The sequence below is a fragment of the Ostrinia furnacalis genome, unplaced genomic scaffold, assembly GCF_004193835.3.
Source record: "Ostrinia furnacalis isolate ACB-3 unplaced genomic scaffold, ASM419383v2 OfSCF4779, whole genome shotgun sequence".
In the NCBI taxonomy this organism is placed as follows: domain Eukaryota; kingdom Metazoa; phylum Arthropoda; class Insecta; order Lepidoptera; family Crambidae; genus Ostrinia; species Ostrinia furnacalis.
In genome coordinates, this window is record NW_021135018.1 from 430,102 (window position 1) to 449,163 (window position 19,062).

The 19,062-nt window shown below is 38.6% G+C and overlaps 1 protein-coding gene across 1 annotated transcript; it reads left to right on the forward strand.

The window, feature by feature from the left end:
* On the forward strand, window positions 1-18,858 carry LOC114359977 (transmembrane protease serine 9-like). The gene is made up of 20 exons (XM_028314525.1): window positions 1-105; window positions 435-490; window positions 1,272-1,322; window positions 1,725-1,857; window positions 2,819-2,881; window positions 3,070-3,161; window positions 3,841-4,020; window positions 4,672-4,891; window positions 5,949-6,112; window positions 6,688-6,866; window positions 7,850-7,890; window positions 8,499-8,554; window positions 9,073-9,123; window positions 9,524-9,662; window positions 12,059-12,121; window positions 12,464-12,561; window positions 12,664-12,843; window positions 13,074-13,293; window positions 15,307-15,470; window positions 18,673-18,858. The coding sequence occupies exons 1-20, from the start codon at window positions 72-74 to the stop codon at window positions 18,850-18,852; spliced, it is 2,364 nt and encodes a 787-aa protein (XP_028170326.1). The 5' UTR covers window positions 1-71; the 3' UTR covers window positions 18,853-18,858.
* The last annotated feature ends 204 nt before the right edge of the window (window positions 18,859-19,062 follow it).

A 19,062-nucleotide genomic window follows, 5' to 3' on the forward strand; every position in this document is an offset into this window, starting at 1 on the left:
CCTGCGAATACTTAGCACGTATAGTTAATGTGTTGTGAATAAGCGGAACTGAGTGAAATCTTAGTGTAGTCATGAGAACTGTGGTGGTTCTGTGTGTGATAATAGGTATTCGAATTTTTGTAACTTAATGGAGCTTATTGTCAGTGCTAGTTAAAAAAATGATGAGTGTGTTATGTCACTTTTTAATTGCAATTATTTATTTTGCTTAGACAAAATGTTAAATTTTTGTAGCTGTCACTGCTACAGGTGCCGATACCGCAATCTAGGGTGGATTTGACCAAACAAGAGTAAATATTAATTAAGTCATTTTGACATAATTTCCCATACTGAAACTGTCAATGTGCCAGTTATACCAGGAGTTATTCTCGGATAAAAGTTTGGTCGAATCGGGCCTTACTGGAAATTTTTTTAAGTGATTTAATTTGTTTTTATAGTGTCAACCAGTTGTTTCACTACGGACGATGTAGAGTCACTTCGAAGAGAGAAAAGAGTAAGTAGAAAATGATGTAAAGATATTATGTGTGACCATTTAGAGTTTTCGATAGTATAGACACATTTTTATAGCGGTTCCTACAATCTGCCACCAAGGTCGTGAAATAACTTGTACCTACTTACAACCTACATGTAAGAAGAACATAATAAGTATGTTAATATAATATAAACGTAATCCAGTTACAATGGGAATGCCAAATACGAAAATTTTATTACACCGGCGCTCAAAAACGGATTCCCTGGCAGTATTTCCTTCCTTCTTCTATTTATTTTCCCAAATTTAAACAGAAATCTTAAGTTTTATTTGGAAAGAGGCCAGATTTGAAATTTAAAAACGGTAATCTTTATTCAATTTATTGTAGTAAGGGCGATTCATTTGATAGGATTATATTTTCAATGATAAAATTAATATCCCTTAATTATGATGATTTAATTAAACAGTTTTTCTCCTTGAGTATCGTAACTAGTAAATCCAAGAGGTAAAATCCCTAGTCACCGTTGTTGAACTGTGACGTAATTTATGACGTGTGCAAGGGACATTCCTTTGTAAAATACAGTTTCACTCGTACAATTTTATACTCTTACTCATTAAAAGTACTATTTAATTGGCTTTTAAATACTTTGTAATTTTTCGTTAAATGTTTTTTCATGAAGTTGAAATTATTCAACTGCCCGACTGCGCCAGAAGGAGGGTTATTCATAAGGCAGGATTACTTTCGTTGTGCATGGATTATATTATGTAACTTAAAAATATTATTTTATTTTATACTTGTTTTTAGCAAGAGGCAAGCTGGAATTGGGGCTCTGGCGGCGATGAAACACCATCGATTGTAAGTGACTTAATAATATCAATAATGTTCTAAGTAAAAATACGCATTTGAAAAACTTGTTGGGTTAGTAGTAGTTTCGCACGATTTTCCTTCGCACGAATGTGCGAAACGTCCCCTTTCAATAATATTTTTTTTTAGTAGGCGTTTCGCCCGGATGTATTAAAAGTATTAAAATCGCGTGCGAATCGACTCTTTTTTGAACTAGTAGTATGCGATTACTAGACGTAATTTCCAGGGTTACCCACAAGGTGGACCGACGACCGCATAAAGGTAGCGGGAAGGCGCTGGCGCGCCGCCACCAACCGGCCAATGAGGGAGGCCTATGTTCAGCAGTGGATGGCTGAAATTATGATGATTATGAAGACCTTTTTTCCTTTATTTTATTACTTATTTCTATTTCAGAGGAATTCAGAAAGTCAGAAACTAGTAGCAACTGAGCCAACAACTACAACTGAGGAGCCAAACCCATGCCTGAATAGGTACAAGCCTGAAGTGAAGGACTTTAATAGACCAGGTCGAAGGCTCAGCGAAGTGAGTTAGTACCTTTTTACCCTTGTCTAGGTATCTGCCTCTCTTTTTATTCTATTATTCTCATTCTTAAAGCCATAAATGGTACTTAAGGCCGCTTTCACATTAGGGCGTGAGAAGCGCGACAGCAGCGTGCATTGGCATCATTCTGCTATCACATAGTATAAAATTATCACAGACAAAAATAGAGCCTTTATAGCCCAAAAGAGATGCATCAGAGCAATCTGTGGAATTCCGCCTAGGGAATCATGTAGACCATTGTTTAAAGATCTTGGTTTATTACCTTTACCTTCACTATATATTTTGGAAATCTGTAACTTTGTACATAAAAACAAAGAATTGTTCAAAAAAGCGAATGACATACAAAACTCTAGACAGCGCAGAAACCCGCATAAATTGGTGTTAAAAGTTATTCCAAAATCTGACAAATACGGTAAAAGTTGCCTGGCTATGTGTGTAAGAGTGTTCAACAAGTTACCGAATGAATTTAAAGATTTGAAGTCTGGACCGTTTAAAAAGAAATTGTATGATTGGCTCCATAACAAAATTTTTTACAGTATTATTAAAGAATATTTTAATCATAATTTGACATAGATAGAATTTGACATAAATACTTGTTTGACAATGAATGTAATAGAATAATCTCTCTTTAATGTGATTTGGTATAAAATATTTTATTGAAATGACATTTTATGAAAATGATTTGCATGCTATTTTTAAAAGGCTAAACATGAGCACATTGTAAAAACCAACATCCTTAAATACCATGTTTGAAGCAAATAAAGACATTCTTATTCTTATTCTTATTCTTATCGGCAGCGCGTCTGTTACGCGTTTGCCGCGCTGCTCTGTCGCCTCAAAGTGAACGCGCTCTAAGCAACTACACTACCATTTCTGCATCATTTGAAATTAAAATACTGTTATTAAATTAATGTTAAAATTAATGAGCTTGTAATTTTTTTTTTCAGAATGCTATGAACATATCTACGACATTAAAGTTCGCGAGGAGACAAGAAAGAGTAGTGACGCATGTAAGTGCATTATTTAGAATTCATACAGCTATACAAAGTGTTATTATATTATTGTTGTATTGAGTAAGGCGTACGATAGGTCAATAAAAATAAAATTCCGTAAAGGACTCAGTATTATCTCATCAGTTAGGATCATGAATGACACTTTAAGTATGACTTTCTGATCTTCTCATCTCTGACACTTTCAGGTTTGGCCTACGAAATTAAACACCCCGGGCCATACGGACCTTACTATGCCATTGGAGGTGTAAGTGCGAAACCTGGAGAATTCCCTCACATGGTAAGAACTGCAATAGTTTTCAGGGTTCTGTATCAGAAGAGTCAAATTGAAATTCTTAACTAGTGCGAAAGCCCTCTTGATATTTAAGACACCTCCTAAATATAATAATATCTTGCCCTACTACCACTTTGGGGCAACATATCGACTGATGACAATGCCTAGGCTGTCCTCATGAAAAGTTATGAAGTAAGGGATATCCAGAAGTGGACTGCCATAACTTGAGCTATTTTAGGTTCCCGATACATTTAACTCCCATAAAATAACAGTGGTGAAAGCATTTTTAACACGCTTTTATTAGGTCGCTTTTATTAGGTCGTCGTGTATGTAACTATGTAATGGAATCTAAGAATCTGAATTACCCGCACTTCTAATCTTCATGAAACTTGGCAATTATATTATGTAGATTAAGGTGATAATACAATATTATGGTACCATCGAGCTGGTCTGATGATGGGACTGGAAGGTGGCCATAGGAAGGAACTCCTTAACGAAACGGTGGAAACTCATCGAGTTTGGGTTAGTTAAAAGCGTGTTTTTAGTTTTTTAAACTATAAATTTATTTTTATTTATTTGGACAAACAACAAAACGAAGACGTAAACCAGGAAATAACTGATGAGAATTGGATATACACAAGAGCTTTCCCGGCATTTGTAAACTTTACAACTTATTTTCTACCAGGGCGCCATAGGCTGGAAGGCGGCTGTAGGCACGTGGATCTTCAAATGTGGAGGCTCGCTCATCAGCGACAAATTCGTGCTGACTGCTGCGCACTGCACGAAGGCATCCGAGCGAGACACGAGTGTTGCCGATGTCGTGCCCAAGATCGTCAGATTGGGATCTAATAATATTGCTGATGATGTAAGTAATGTCATTAAGAATAGAATAACTTTACTGTGGTAAATGTGGTACATACCTGGTAATACAGGGCACATGATGGGGCACTCCAGCGTAGCCCTCTTATTGCGGACTAAAGGAATGTGTGGTAGTCACCGTAGCCGAAAGCAGCTTGGGAGTATTATTATACCTAGTTATAATTCAAGGATTTTCAGTTTTCCACATTCAATTAAAAGTTCCTGAACTTCCCGTGGATATGACGTAAAAGGCGAAAAAGGAATAACAGGCCTCCCCAACCAGAAACAGTAAGGCTAGGTTGCATCATCTTACTTTACTTTGACAAACATCAAAAATCTGTCAAATTCCATACAAAAAACACCGGTTACCTTTAAAGTTACAGTCAAAGTTAGGTGGTGCAACTCAGCCTTAGAAACAGAATTTAACGCTGGCCATAGCCAGCTCCTTATTTCTGATTCGATCACGCAGGGAACTCCAAGCATAGTATGCTTCATCGCCGTTTGGGTGAGCTTGAGTCTGCTGATGAGGTCCTTCTAGTAACCGACTACGTCTCAGATCCGTATGTTATCACTGGCAAGGCAACACACACTGGTCAAAGACTTGTCTTGAGTGTAGATTTATCTTGGTTATTTTATAAGTAAATGTATTACATTTCAGTATCTCAACGACACGTTACCAACCCAGGCGAACATCAAACGTATAATAGAGCATCCGAACTACAAAGCCCCAATGAAGTATTACGACATAGCTCTGATGGAGTTGCAGAATCCAGTGCAATTCGACAACTACGTACAACCTGCTTGTCTCTGGAGTGGTGAGAGCAGTCCTTTGATCGGGCAGAAGGCGACATTGACCGGATGGGGTGTTGTTGAAACAGGTATGTAAGATACAGGTGTGTAAGATACAGGTATTGTAAGATACAGGTATGTAAGATACAGGTGTGTAAGTTACAGGTGTGTAAGGTAAGTTTAAATGTAATATTGTAGAGTCGGTGCCTATTTACTATAGCAATATTGCACATAATTATACACATAGGTACATGGATACTACGGAATAAGGTGAAGCAAGAGGCACTTACAGGGCAGATATGTACCATCCTAGACTGCATCCCACTTAAAACCAGGTACGATTGTGGTCAAATACCTGCCTTGTTATGCATAAATAAATAAAAAAAGTTAAGTTACCTTAAAAGTGGAATCCACGTGGTAAAACCGCGGGCAAAAGCTAGTCAATGAGTTACTAATAGGTTATTAACAATATTCGTTAGTTTCCAATGATGATAAAAACGAAGATGCGTTGAGTACAGATAAATAATAATTTATCTACCTAATACTGAGTTCATTTTCCTTGTTAATCTGCATTAAATTAAAATAAAGGTAGTTAGTTCAGATATGGATTTTTTCCTTGTCATACTTGTCGGGTTTTGCTATTACTTTTTTATTGGGGTTACTAATCTATACTTAATATTATAAAGCTGAAGAGTTTGTTTGTTTGTTTGTTTACTTGAATGAACTAATCTCAAGAACTACCGGTCCGATTTGAAAAAAATATTTTAGTGTTAGATAGCCCATTTATCGAGGAAGGCTATAGGCTATATACCATCACGCTACGAGTAACAGGTTCAGAGCAAAAATGATTTTAACGCGCACAAAGTCGCGGGCACTGCTAGTATTATTAATAATAATATGTCCTAATTGTTGGAAACTCGTCCGGTTAGTGCTGTATATTGAGGAAAAGATAGTTCAAAACTGGTAAAAAAAGAAGAGAATTACCTTGCCTCCTCTTCTTTCCACTAGCAAGTTAAAAGGGCCATGTTCCTGCAGTGGAGACTAAAGGTTCGGCCAAACCAACGCGTGCAGCTGACGTCATTGGTCTGAACGTTATTATATATATACCTGATGATGATCTGCCTAAAATATCGAATTATTTTCCAGTCAGCAGAACAACGGCTCCAGACCTTCAAGCGGCGGTGGTGGATGTCTTCGAATCGGACTTGTGTGATAAACTGCTGAAGCCTTCCTGCAACCGGCACTGGTGCGGGATGCAGGATCACCAGCTCTGCGCCGGGAAACTGGCGGGCGGTGTTGATGCTTGCCAGGTAAAGAGTCTTTTCTACACTAGAAACTTAGAGTGGGTCCAGTTGATGGAAGAAAAAATATTTAAAAATACAATCTAGAGACTTGGCCCGTGTTCGTTCGTTTGTTTCAGCCGAAAGACGTCCACTGCTGGACAAAGGCTTCCTCCAAGGATTTCCACAAAGACCGATCCTGTGCCGCTCGTATCCAGGCACCTCCCGTGACCTTCACCAGATCGTCGGTCCAGCTAGTGGGAGGCCTGCCCACGCTACGTCTTCCGGCCCGTGATCGCCACTCAAGAACCTTCCTGCTCCAGCGGCCATCCGCTCTACGAGCTATGTGCCCCTCCCACTGCCACTTGATTTTAGCGATTCTGCGGGCTATATCAGTCACACTACACTAGAATCTTAGAGTGGGCCCTGTTGCTGGAAGAAAAAATATAGAAATTCAATCCAGCGACTTGGCCCGTGGACCAAGCTAAAAGTGGGCCAAGACGCTAAAAGACTCACTTTACAAGTAATAAACATGTTATGATTCAAAATAAGCACTACTTTTGAGAATACAAAACAACATTTTTTATGCAAAATTTCTTTTCCAGGGCGACTCAGGAGGACCTCTTCAGATAAAGATCCCACTACCCCCCACCACCAACGGACGGATGTACTACATAGTGGGTGTGACGTCATTCGGCATCGGCTGCGCGCTGCCCAATCTACCAGGCATCTACACCCGCGTGTCCAGCTTCATCGACTGGGTCGAAGATATTGTTTGGAAATAAATTATTATAAGATGCATTGCATTTTATTTTGGTTTTTATGTATGTACTTTGGTAAAAGAAAAATCAAGTTGTGACGTGCCTTGATTTTTGGACGTCAATACCTAAATAACCGTTTGAGGTATATGAAATTTGAAGCTAATTTACCTATGTGCCTAATTTAATTGACGTCGTGATAATGTAAAAGTGATGAGGGGTCAAAAGTGGTTCATCTAAATATACCTACACACGGTGCAGCATGTCTAGAATGTTTGCCCAGAATTTTTACAATGTTACAGACCTTCTAGAGTAGATGTCTCGAAAACTATACAAGATATAGAAAAACTTGACTAAGTCATCTGTAGAAAATTTAATCACCTTTTTTTGGTTAATAGTGGTCATGTCTCTAGGTCACATAGTCTGCGAGATTTTTTTTTATCCACAACGAGGAAGCTCTTGGCCTGTATCTCACCTGATGGTAAGTGACGATCAGGCCGAAGGTGGAAGCGAGCTTCACCCGGAATCCTCAACCACGGAGGAACTGGCTATCTTGCCTCTTAGCTGCCGGAACACAATAATGCTGTTAACATTGTTGTTATGGCGACAGACTTAGGTTGCGACAGAATTAAGCAAAAAACCGTAAAATGGGACCTTTGAGCCTCCTTTTCAACCCGGCTCAAGGGCTAAGGGCGGATACTTTTTATATGTTCACCCACCTCCTAACCAGTCTAAATAAAATCAAGAAGTCCCGAAGATGATTCCCTCTACACCGTGAAAGCATTCGTTAACTGGACTACAAGGACGCTGTGTCACCACCAGTGTCACGGTGATTACCCGAGGACAAGACTCGAACTGTAGAATACAGTTAGGTATTTATGTTTATTGTGCTTCGACGCCTCGAAACTTGTTTTCGACATGTTCATTTAGTATGTATTAACTTTACCAGTGAATAGCACGTACCTGCAGTTTGAGTATTTTAAATAAGCAGATCCGTGTGAACTCTTAGTGTAGTCATGAGAAGTGTAGTGATTCTGTTTGTGTTATTAGGTATTGTGGATTTTTACCAGTTAATTACATACTTTATGTGGCTTTTTAAGTGAAAGAACAACTTGACAATGCAGAATAACATAATGAGTGTTGTGTTGCTTTTTTAATTTCGATTAAAGGGTAGTTGAACGGGAAGCATGGTCGATCTGTTTTAATGGTTTCAATTTATTATTTAATGGACTTTAGTGTACAAATTAGGTGTTATTTTGTGTTCTAAAGTGCAGTGAAGTGATAAATTATTAAAAACATTGAAATACTTCGAATTTGAGCGCGCATCGAGTGTCGAGTGGGTTGTCGTATGAACAACCCGCTTTGGACCCGGTGGCGTCTTGAAACCTACTTACTTAACTCCACGGAATCCATGAAAAATCAATAGAACTGAAACACCCACGTTCTATTGATAACTATGTCAATTTTCACTCGACATTGGCAGAAATAAACCTCCCAGAGAGGTTTGTTTGCCATTAAAAAAAAAAAAAACTTTCGTATAGTACCTACGGGTAGTTACTTTTTTGTTGCACTATGGCACTTATTAGAATTAGGTACCCACTTAAGGTAAGGTAAAATCACAAAACCGCAATTGAGTCGAACATTTATTTTGTTTGTAGTGTCATCCAATTGTTTCACTGCGGACGATGTGGAGACACTTCGAAGAGAGAAAAGAGTAAGTAACAAAATTAGACAAATACTTTTAAATGACTATTTGGACTACCCGTAGACTAAATACTTTTGTCAGCCGATAGTTTAGACGGGCTGTCAATCAGTATGAACATTGATACGTGTTGCCCATTACACTGATTTGATAACGGCCGATTCATATGCAGTAGAAGAACCGATCTGACTATCAGGTGATAAAATGTCTGTAGTCTATAGGGGTTCTTGAGAGCCTCTTGTGAAGTCATCCTACAAATTTTATAAATGCGAAAGTTTGGATGTTTCTATGTTTGTTACTCTTTCACGAAAAAACTACTGAATGGATTTTGATGAAACTTTACAGTATTATTGTTTGTAAATTGTTTACATCAAAATTACATTATTTCTGTCAAATGTTACACAAAGATGAAATGAGACGACAGTTTCCAAACTCAATCCTGAAGCCTGGTTAATATAAGAGTTCCTTTAGGAATGAAAGGTAGCATTAGTTTCCTTTGTATAGATACATATTTTATTATTTGTTCATAGCAAGAGACAGGCTGGAATTGGGGCACTGACGGTGATGAAACACCATTAGATGTAAGTTACTTAATAATAATAATGTTTTATTTTATAAATTAAAACTTGTTTAATGTTGTTTAACGCAGGACCGATCTTTGTGGAAATCCTTGGGGGAGGCCTTTGTCCAGCAGTGGACGTCTTTTGGCTGAAACGACGAAGACGAACGACAACTAATGTTGTTTTGGAATAGGAATTTTTACTGTCGAAATTCCCAGAGGGTTTACCTCAATGATTATGATTACTCGTTGGACCGGTTTTTTGACTTGCAAAAGATCATGGAGGTTAATTTTCCTTCCAGAAATCGAAAATATTGTACGTTGAGTTTGTGAACAAAACATTTTAGAAATTAGTGAAAATAAAAGATTTTTTCCGTAGCGTATAACAATTTTATTTTATTTTATGTTTGTTTCTATTTCAGAGGAATTCTGAAAGTCAGAAACTATCAACTGAGCCAACAACGCCGACGACTACAACTGTAGAGCCAAATCCTTGCCTGAATATGTACAAGCCTGAAGTGAAGGACTTTAACAGGCCAGGTCGAAGGCTCAGCGAAGTGAGTTAGTACCTTTTTACCCTCGTCTGGGCATCTGCCTCTTTCTTTTTCTTATATTATATTCTATTCATGATCAAAGTCTGCCACTATCTATCGTTGTATTGGAAAGCCCTTAAATATGCAGTAGGTACTAAGCTAATTTCAACATCAATATTTTGATGCGTTAGATGCCACGAGCAATAGTATGGATTCGTTAAAGATTTAACGGAGACTAATTTACATTGAAAAAAATTACTTAACCTTTAACCAGTGACATGACTATTTTATAACACTATAAGGGACATGACGTCTCACAGGCTACTACTTCGAAATCAAAAAAATTGACAAAATTGCATGTGGATTACTTTAAAATTGTATTTGTATTTAACTATTGGTATGTCAATAAAACAAATGTAAATGAATTCAATCATTTTTTTTATAATTACATAGAAAAAAACTTTAATTACCAATTAGTGGTAATTTTCAGCCTCAATTGATATGAGGTCCTTTTTTAGCATTTTAATAGACGTTATATAAATTCTATGTCAAATTTAATACTTTTTACTAAAAATCTAATAATACAGAAACCGAAAAAACATAAAAGCCACTTCTGAAAACTGAAAATAAAAATTCTGACACCCGCTCAATTTGGCATAAAATCAATGGCAATTTTTGCAGAAAAGGCGAGAACATTGCAAACATATGGGATTGCAACACCCCAACACAAGTGTACTGTGGCGGCGTAGCATGGCCTGGCACCCAGGGCGACCCCTTCCCCCCCTCCTCTGCCCTCATAAGACCATAAGTTGGATGTTCATATTGCGGGGGGCTAAGGCACCCCAGAATGGTCTGGTGTCCCCCAGAATTTTCGGGTTACCGATTTGAAGCCGAAAGATTTTAGTACTAAGTCATGAGCTATATTATTATGATGAGATGATACCAATCGCCACAGAATTTTCACAACGATGATCCTCCTGCTTCTTCCAGTAATCGAGATCCTCCACTTAATGATCCAGCACCATCCCAAGATCCTTTGCTCGACATTAATCTTGATGATTTCGGACTCCTTGAAATCAGCCCTCATAGTGATGATCTCAACGTTGATTTCGACGTCTTAGAAATTCCCTCTCCACAACCTGATACCTTACCTGTCGAAACACCAGGTCCTGCCGCTCGTCCACCACCATCAGCCAATACCGGTTCTCCCGTCTCGTCACCTTCTCACGCTACCGCACCTGAAACAGAAAATATAAATATTAATGAACATAATGTACAAAACAGTAACTACAGTCAATTTCTTAAAGCAATTGGAGATAAAAATAAATCTTTTGACACAAACATTTTGGAACATAATGAAAGTTTAACTAAAAGTAACTGTTCAATAATACTTATCCCCACTTCATTGGATTTAGATGACTCAAATCCGTATGTGCAAGAAATCTTATCCAAAGTAGATGATCCAAACTCCTATGTTGCAGCTGAAAAAGAACTTTTTAGATATCAAAAAATCCCTTGTAATAATAAAATATATTATTTCATTTTCACAAAAGTACATTACTTTGACGAAGCAACTTACCCCGATATTCACCCCTCATAAGACCATAAGTTGGATGTTCATATTGCGGGGGGCTAAGGCACCCCAGAATAGTCTGGTGTCCCCCAGAATTTTCGGGTTACCGATTTGAAGCCGAAAGATTTTAGTACTAAGTCATGAGCTATATTATTATGATGAGATGATACCAATCGCTTGCACCCCCTTATCATGAAATATCAGATTTGCGACGTCCTTGTCATGCAGATGCACCTGTGGGCACTAATCTTCGCGACTGAGTTGTCACTCCGTTGTCACCCCCTGATGCTTGGCACCCTGGGCGAACCCCCCCCCCCCTTTACTCCGCCACTGTCCGCTGTGTACACTGTCATTTTGTGTAGTTTAGGCAGACAAATACTGCATGCCCTTTGCTTGCCTTGACTTGTTTCAGGATGGAACAGACGGTCCAATCGTTTGAACCTTGACGAGGTTCAAAAGGTTCAAACGATTGACTGACCGTTCGTAATATTTTATTCTTTGATGAATTCGTGGGCTGGAGTTATCATTTCCTAGTCTTTTCTGCCATTTTGCACTTAAAATAAAAAATAGAGTGTAAAAGTTTTTGTATGACAACTAGGGACATGTAGCCTCACAGGCTACGATCGATTTTCTAATTCGTATAACTTACGTGCAAAACAACCGATAACACGTCTGCCTTCTTCTGTGGTCGTTTTAGCACTAAAACAAAAGCTACTAAGACGCTGGGTCGCTGCAAGCGAGGGGAAGTGGTCAATTCTAAGAATTTAAAAAACATGAGACGCCTGTGAGACTACGTGTCACTGGTTAAAGGTTAAGAATATTATAAGTTATAATAATGTTGCCTTTTTCAGAATGCTATGAACACATTTATGACATTAAAGTTCGTGCGGAGACGAAAAAGACTGAGGACGCATGTACGTATTGTTGCCGTTTTTTGTGTTTAAATCATGTAATCTTGGCTCAATCTCAATATGGCTAATATTTATGGCTAATGTAGAAAATATATTATTTTTTATTTATTTAACAACTTAAAGACAGTTACATTGAGACAATAACATTAGATAGATAGATGAGTACAATGAAACTTGGCTTAATTTAATAATTTTAAATAATTACTTATAGGTCAAAAAAATAAACTATTTTGCAAGAAAATAAAGCCAATTATGATATTTATACCGAATTGACAGTGTTTAGAAACTGATAGGACCTACCTTCTTATTTTTCACTGAGCTCACCAAAGACTTAAACATTTTCAGGTGTGGCCTACAATATTAAACACCCTGGTCCAATCGCCCTTGGAGGCCAATTTGCCATTGGAGGAAAAAGTGCGGAACCTGGAGAATTCCCTCACATGGTAAGAAAAGAAGCATAAGTGTACGTTACGTAACGTAACTTTATCTTATTCAAAGGCTGTTCTGGCATTTGACAAATTCTGATACTTATTTTATCCTACCAGGGCGCCATAGGCTGGAAGGCGGCTGTAGGCACGTGGATCTTCAAATGCGGAGGCTCGCTCATCAGCGACAAATTCGTGCTGACTGCTGCACATTGCACGAAAGCATCCGAGCGAGACACGAGTGTAGCCGATGTAGTGCCCAAGATCGTCAGATTGGGATCTAATAATATTGCTGATAGTGTAAGTTATCTTTCGATTCGATTACGCAGGGAAACTCCGAGCACAGCACGCTCCATCGTCCTTTGGGTGACCTAGAGGCTTCTTATGGGGCCAATTTGAAGTAAACGACTACGTCTCAGATCCGTATGTCATCACTGGCAATACACACCGGTCAAAGTTTTTGTTTTGAGTGTAGATTTATCTTGGTTACTTTATAAGTAAACCTTCTAAATAAATGTATTACTTTTCAGTATGCCAACGACTCGGTACCAGTCACGGCGATCATCAAGCGTATAATAGAGCATCCGAACTACAAAGCCCCAAAGAAGTATTTCGACATAGCTCTGATGGAGTTGCAGAATCAAGTGCAATTTGACAACTACGTACAACCTGCTTGCCTTTGGAGTGGTGAGAGCAGTCCTTTGATTGGGAGGAAGGCGACATTGACCGGATGGGGTGTTGTTGAAACAGGTATGTAAGATACGGGGGCGCCACCGCCAGCATTGCACAGGTCACTACCACCCTCGGACGGGAACAGTTGTGTGCTCCCAGGTGCTCCTGTCGCCCCCCGTCCTGGGGGGCTTGTAGGGCCCGCCGTGTATTCAGGCAATCGCCGGGAGGGGCTGTGGTAGAGAAGGCTTTGTCCAGAAACCCACATTTTCCTCCCACTTATGGCGAGTGACGGAGCACCGGGGTCTTTTTAGTGGGTATGCTTCCGTCTTTCTTACTTGGTGAGCCCCACATTACTTATCCTGTCCCCGCAGGGTAGGTATGCGATTCAACGCATTTTTCCCCGTAAAAAAGGTATGTAAGATACAGGCATTGTAAGATACAGGTATGAAAGATAGAGATCAAACTGGGTAGATTCAGAATTAGGCTAAGTTCCGAATTAGGTTATGCTTAGGCTAAAATTATTTACTTGTAGAGTCGGTGCCAATTTACTGTGACAATCTTGCAAGCAAGTTAAGTTACCTTAAAAATTGGAAACCGCGGGAAAAATCTAGTCAATAAAACAATAGATCGTACGATAAATTACTAATAGGTTATTAACAGTATGTTTCTATTCTTAGTTGCCAATAAGGACAAAAACGAAGATGCGTTAAGTTTAGACAGATACATGTTGTATCTACCTAGTACTCACTGAATTCATTTTCCTTGTTAATCTGTACAAAACAATAAAAATTATTTTTAGATTTTTAAAATTTGTCTGGTTATTTTTCCTTGTCATACTTGTAAGTCTGGTTTTTGCAATAAGTAGCCATATTTATTGGGGTCATTATCACTAAAATTGTATTTTCCTTGTATAGTTGACTTGACAGTACATCAGACTGTACATTTTTGTTGCAATATCGACCTTACTACAATTGAATAAGATACAAGTATTTGTGTCTCGTCCGGCTCGCTTGCCCTGTTGAGGAAAGATAGTTCAAAACTAGTAAGGTAATTTAAATAAGTGAATGACCTTTTAGGCTGGGTTGCACCATCTTACTTTAACTTTAACAAATGTCAAAAATCTGTCAAACTCCTTACAAGAAACACTGGTTATCGTTATTGCTACGGTTAAAGTAAGATGGTGCAACCCATCCTTAGTATGTAAACATTCCTGGTATTCTGACAAACAACTTAAGCAGACGTGAAACATGGTGTTTAAAATGACATTTCCATACTAAATGCCAATTTGAACGAGTGTTCAACGATCATTTAACTTTTTATGCCACAGAGTTTTTTAAACTAGAAGTTGGAACTGATCTGTGTAAGAAGGTAGATAAGAAACGTATGTTCTATAATTAATACTTATTATTTTAACTGACAATTGAAATATCTTCTTAGCAGATTAAAGGCTAGAGTATGTTTCGGATTTAAGGGCTTTTAGAGCTGTAATAATAACGTTTAAACACAAGATGATTATACAATCGTGACTTCGTGTAAGTCCTTGAAATTATACGAGTATTATTATTGGAAGAGGTAGGTACAGTTATTAAAATAAACACTGTGTCATCTTCATATTCTTAGTTGCATCTTATGATTATGTAATAAATAATAAATCAAAGCAACCAAGGGAGTGTTTTTTTACGAGATCGAATCAGAAATGAGGAGATCCGTAAACGAACTAAAGTCGCTGACATAGTCCGACAATTAGATTAGCAAGCTGAAGTGGCAATGGGCAGGGCACATAGAACGCAGAACTGACGGCCGATGGAGCAGCAAGGTTTTGGAGTGGAGGCTGCGCTCCGGAAAACGCAGCGTGGAACGTCCACCCAAAAGGTGGACCGACGACATCATAAAGGTAGCAGGAAAGCGCTGGACGCAGGCCGCTACCAACTGGGCAGCATGGAAAGCATTGGGGGAGGCCTATGTTCAGCAGTGGACGTCCTATGGCTGAGATGATGATGATGATGATGAAATTGGAGAGGATCGTGTTCCTGCAGAAAAGACTAACACCTGATGATTATAATGTGCCTAAAATGTCTAATTATTTTCCAGTCAGCAGAACAACGGCTCCAGACCTTCAAGCGGCGGTGGTGGATGTCTTCGAATCGGAGCTGTGTGATAAACTGCTGAAGCCTTCCTGCAACCGGCACTGGTGCGGGATGCAGGATCACCAGCTCTGCGCCGGGAAACTGGCGGGCGGTGTTGATGCTTGTCAGGTATGTATTTTTAATTATGGCTTTTACATAGGGTGTCCCATTATTTGCATATTATGCATAGCTGGGCACCGTTAATCAAATAGTTAACTTCGTTAATCGTTAAACCGTTAATAAAAAAATTAACTTCGTTATACGTTAAAACGTTACATTTCGCAAGATTTAACGCAAGTTAACGTTAATCGTTAATCCGTTAACACATGATAATAAAACGAAAAAATAATTGTATGCAAGGAACCCTTATAGTTTCGATATGTCTCTTTTGCTTGGAAACCATTGGCTCTAGAGAGCTGCAATTTTGTGGAGATATGTATGTTAATCACGCCGACAAAACGATAAAATAAAATTTGGAAAAAAAATTTTTTAGGGTAGTTCCCCTACATGTAAAGTGGGGATGATTTTTTTTTTCATCTTCTTCCCCATCGTGTGGGGTATCGTTGAATAGGTCTTTTAAAATGGCTTAGGGGTTTCTAAAACCATTTTTCGATTTAGTTCGAAAATGTTAAAGTTTAAAGTGAACATTTTTGTTCGAGTTAAAACTAAAAACTAAACTGTTGGTTTGAAAAATCTGAAAAAAAAAAATCATGATAATAGGGCTCTTTATGAACTTTCAAGGAAAACTATAGCGGTTAAGATAGATCAATTAGTTTAAGAGTAATTAGTCGTTTTACTCATGTATTATAAAATTTCATACCTAAAAAAAAATCCTAAGAAGAAAATTAAAAGTGACTTTAGATGAAGTAATTGCTTGCTCCTGAAATAACCCTACACTGTGCGTGGAACGACACGCACTTGGCCAATTTTTTTTTAGTTTTAGTACAACTGCATTTCAGAATAAAAGCTTGTTTTTAAAAAAGTTTTTTAATTATTATAAGTTTATTTTACACCTTTTAGTAGTATCTCAATCTCAGAGCCTTGGTTCCATTAGAAAGAAAGAAGAAAGAAAGAAATAGATTTTATTAACACAGTAAGCACAAATATATACAATAATAACACGAAACGATTAAAGTTAAATAGTGGGCCACTGTGTCAATAGGGTTACCTACATCATCGAATTACAAATGATCGAAAATCAGAATATCGAACACGTTTCATCGAACGATCAGAATATCGAACGATCAAAATATCGAATGATCAAAATATCGAATGCTCAGAATATCGAATTTACAAATGATCGAACGATCAAAATATCAAATGATTAAAATATAAATATTGGTTGAGGAAAACTGGTCTAAATTCAGTTGCAAGAGTGTCCCACACACACATACTTACTAACATTTGTGTCGTCAGTGATCGGGTGGAAGCCCGAACGTACTTGTCAGAACGCGTTTTTCTATCGTTTTTCAGCGTGCCTGCTGTATCTTTTTGGTAAATAGTAGGTACTGGATTAACGATTAACGGACTTAGAATAATTTAACGGAAGTTAACGAGTCCGTTAACATTTTTTAAAGTTTACTTAAAAGTTAATCCGTTAATAGAAATGTTAACTTCGTTAATTAACGATTAACGGATTAACGAGTTAGCTGGGCAGCTATGATATTATGGTGCGTCCATACTGGGTGCACGCACTCGCGTGGCACGCTGGTCATCCTGCTTACCCTGCTCTTGAGTAAGCCCAGTGTTCACGCACCATTACGTCATTCAGAGGTAGATGGGCCTACTACTAGGTGGACCAAAGATCTGGTGAAGGTCGCGGGAGGTGCCTGGATGCGGGAGACGGTCGTTGTGGAAATCCTTGAGGAAGGCCTTTGTCCAGCAGTGGACGTCATTTGGCTGGAATGATCGAACGAACGAGATGGGCCTAAGATGCATCTAACAAGCTAATAAGTCTGTAATTTTTTTTTCTATTTACAACGAGAAAGCTCTTGGCCTGTATCTCACCTGATGGTAAGTGACGATCAAGCCGAAGGTGGAAGCGAGCTTCACCCGGAATCCTCAACCACGGAGGAACTGGCTATCTTCTTACCTCTAACTGCCGGAACACAACAATGCTGTTAACATTGTTGTTATGGCGACAAACTTAGGTAAGATGGTGGTAGCTAGCCAAGCGGACTTAGAACAAGCCCTACCACCAACCAAACCGAACAGAAAAATCTGCCCCCTCTGGGAATTGAACCCGGGACCTATTCGTCTAAAGCAGGTGCTCTTACCACTAGACCACAGAGGCGGTTGAATTTAATGACTTGCCTAGTCTTTCAACTTCCTGTGAAATTAGAATTAAAATGGTCCTAGGAAAGGTCGACAATATGCAGTGATGTTGAGTGCAACCAGACAGTGGTCTTGTTTTATTTCTGTTCACGAACACACAAAACAGGGTAGCAACTTTTGGTAGGTATTCCAATAAGGTTCGATTTGCATCACTACTTAGATACACAATCCACATTATATTCGTTAAAATCGCTAAACTATTTCTGATTCACAATGGACATAACACGTGACTTCACAAGCTAAAATGTGTATTTTAAAAATACCTGTTCCAAAACGAACGCGAATATTCATACAAATAAACTTCAGCGGTATTAGATGACGCGTACTTACTCGCGTTTACGTGAATGGAATGTATCGGCCTCCGTAACGCGTGCGTTACGTGGTAAGGGTTAGAAATGGGAGCCACGTACGAATATGAACATAGGTAAATTCTAAAAAACTTCATATTAACACACGAAGTTACAGTGTGCTTTTTTAATACAGTTTTATAATAAAAGAAAGACAAAATATATTATGTGCGATGTGGAAGTCATTGGGGGAGGCCTATGTTCAGCAGTGGACGTCCTGTGGCTGAAATGATGATGATGATGATGAAAATATATTATGATCAACACACTTTTTAGGAATGAAAAAAGCAGAATAATGGTAACTACAAACTAAAGTAACTAACTATGAAAGCCACTTTAAAAATACAAATTTCCGATAAAGCATTGTCTTGTCAAGATCACAATGATCTTACTTGTAACTTTACAACAAACACGGGTTTGATTCAGAATAACCTAGACACTGCTCTTGAGGCTCGACCGACGATCTGGTGAAGGTCGCGGGAGGTGCCTGGATGTGGGCGGCGCAGGATCGGTCATATTGGAAATCTTTGGAGGAGGCCTTTGTCTAGTGGACGCCATTTGGCTGAAACGAACGAACGAATGAACTACTTTTGAAGACACTCCATACAACATTTGTCATACAAACCATTTCATACCTATTTTCTTTCCAGGGTGACTCAGGAGGGCCTCTTCAGATAAAGATCCCACTCCCCCCCACCACCACTGGGCGGATGTATTACATCGTGGGCGTGACGTCATTCGGCATCGGCTGCGCGCTGCCCAATCTACCAGGCATCTACACCCGCGTGTCCAGCTTCATCGACTGGGTCGAAGATATTGTTTGGAAATAAATTATTTATTTTAAGGTGCATTGTACCTATTTTGGATTTTACTGTACGTTATTTGTATCAAATATTCAGAGTTTTAATAAGAGAAAATACACGAAAGAAATGGGAACATTTACTTTAGACATTTGTTTGAATTTATCGAATCGAGTCTCTTATTAGTCTTCGTGATTTCAGCAATTATTATTGGAAGACCACTTCTGGAATCTCCTTCAA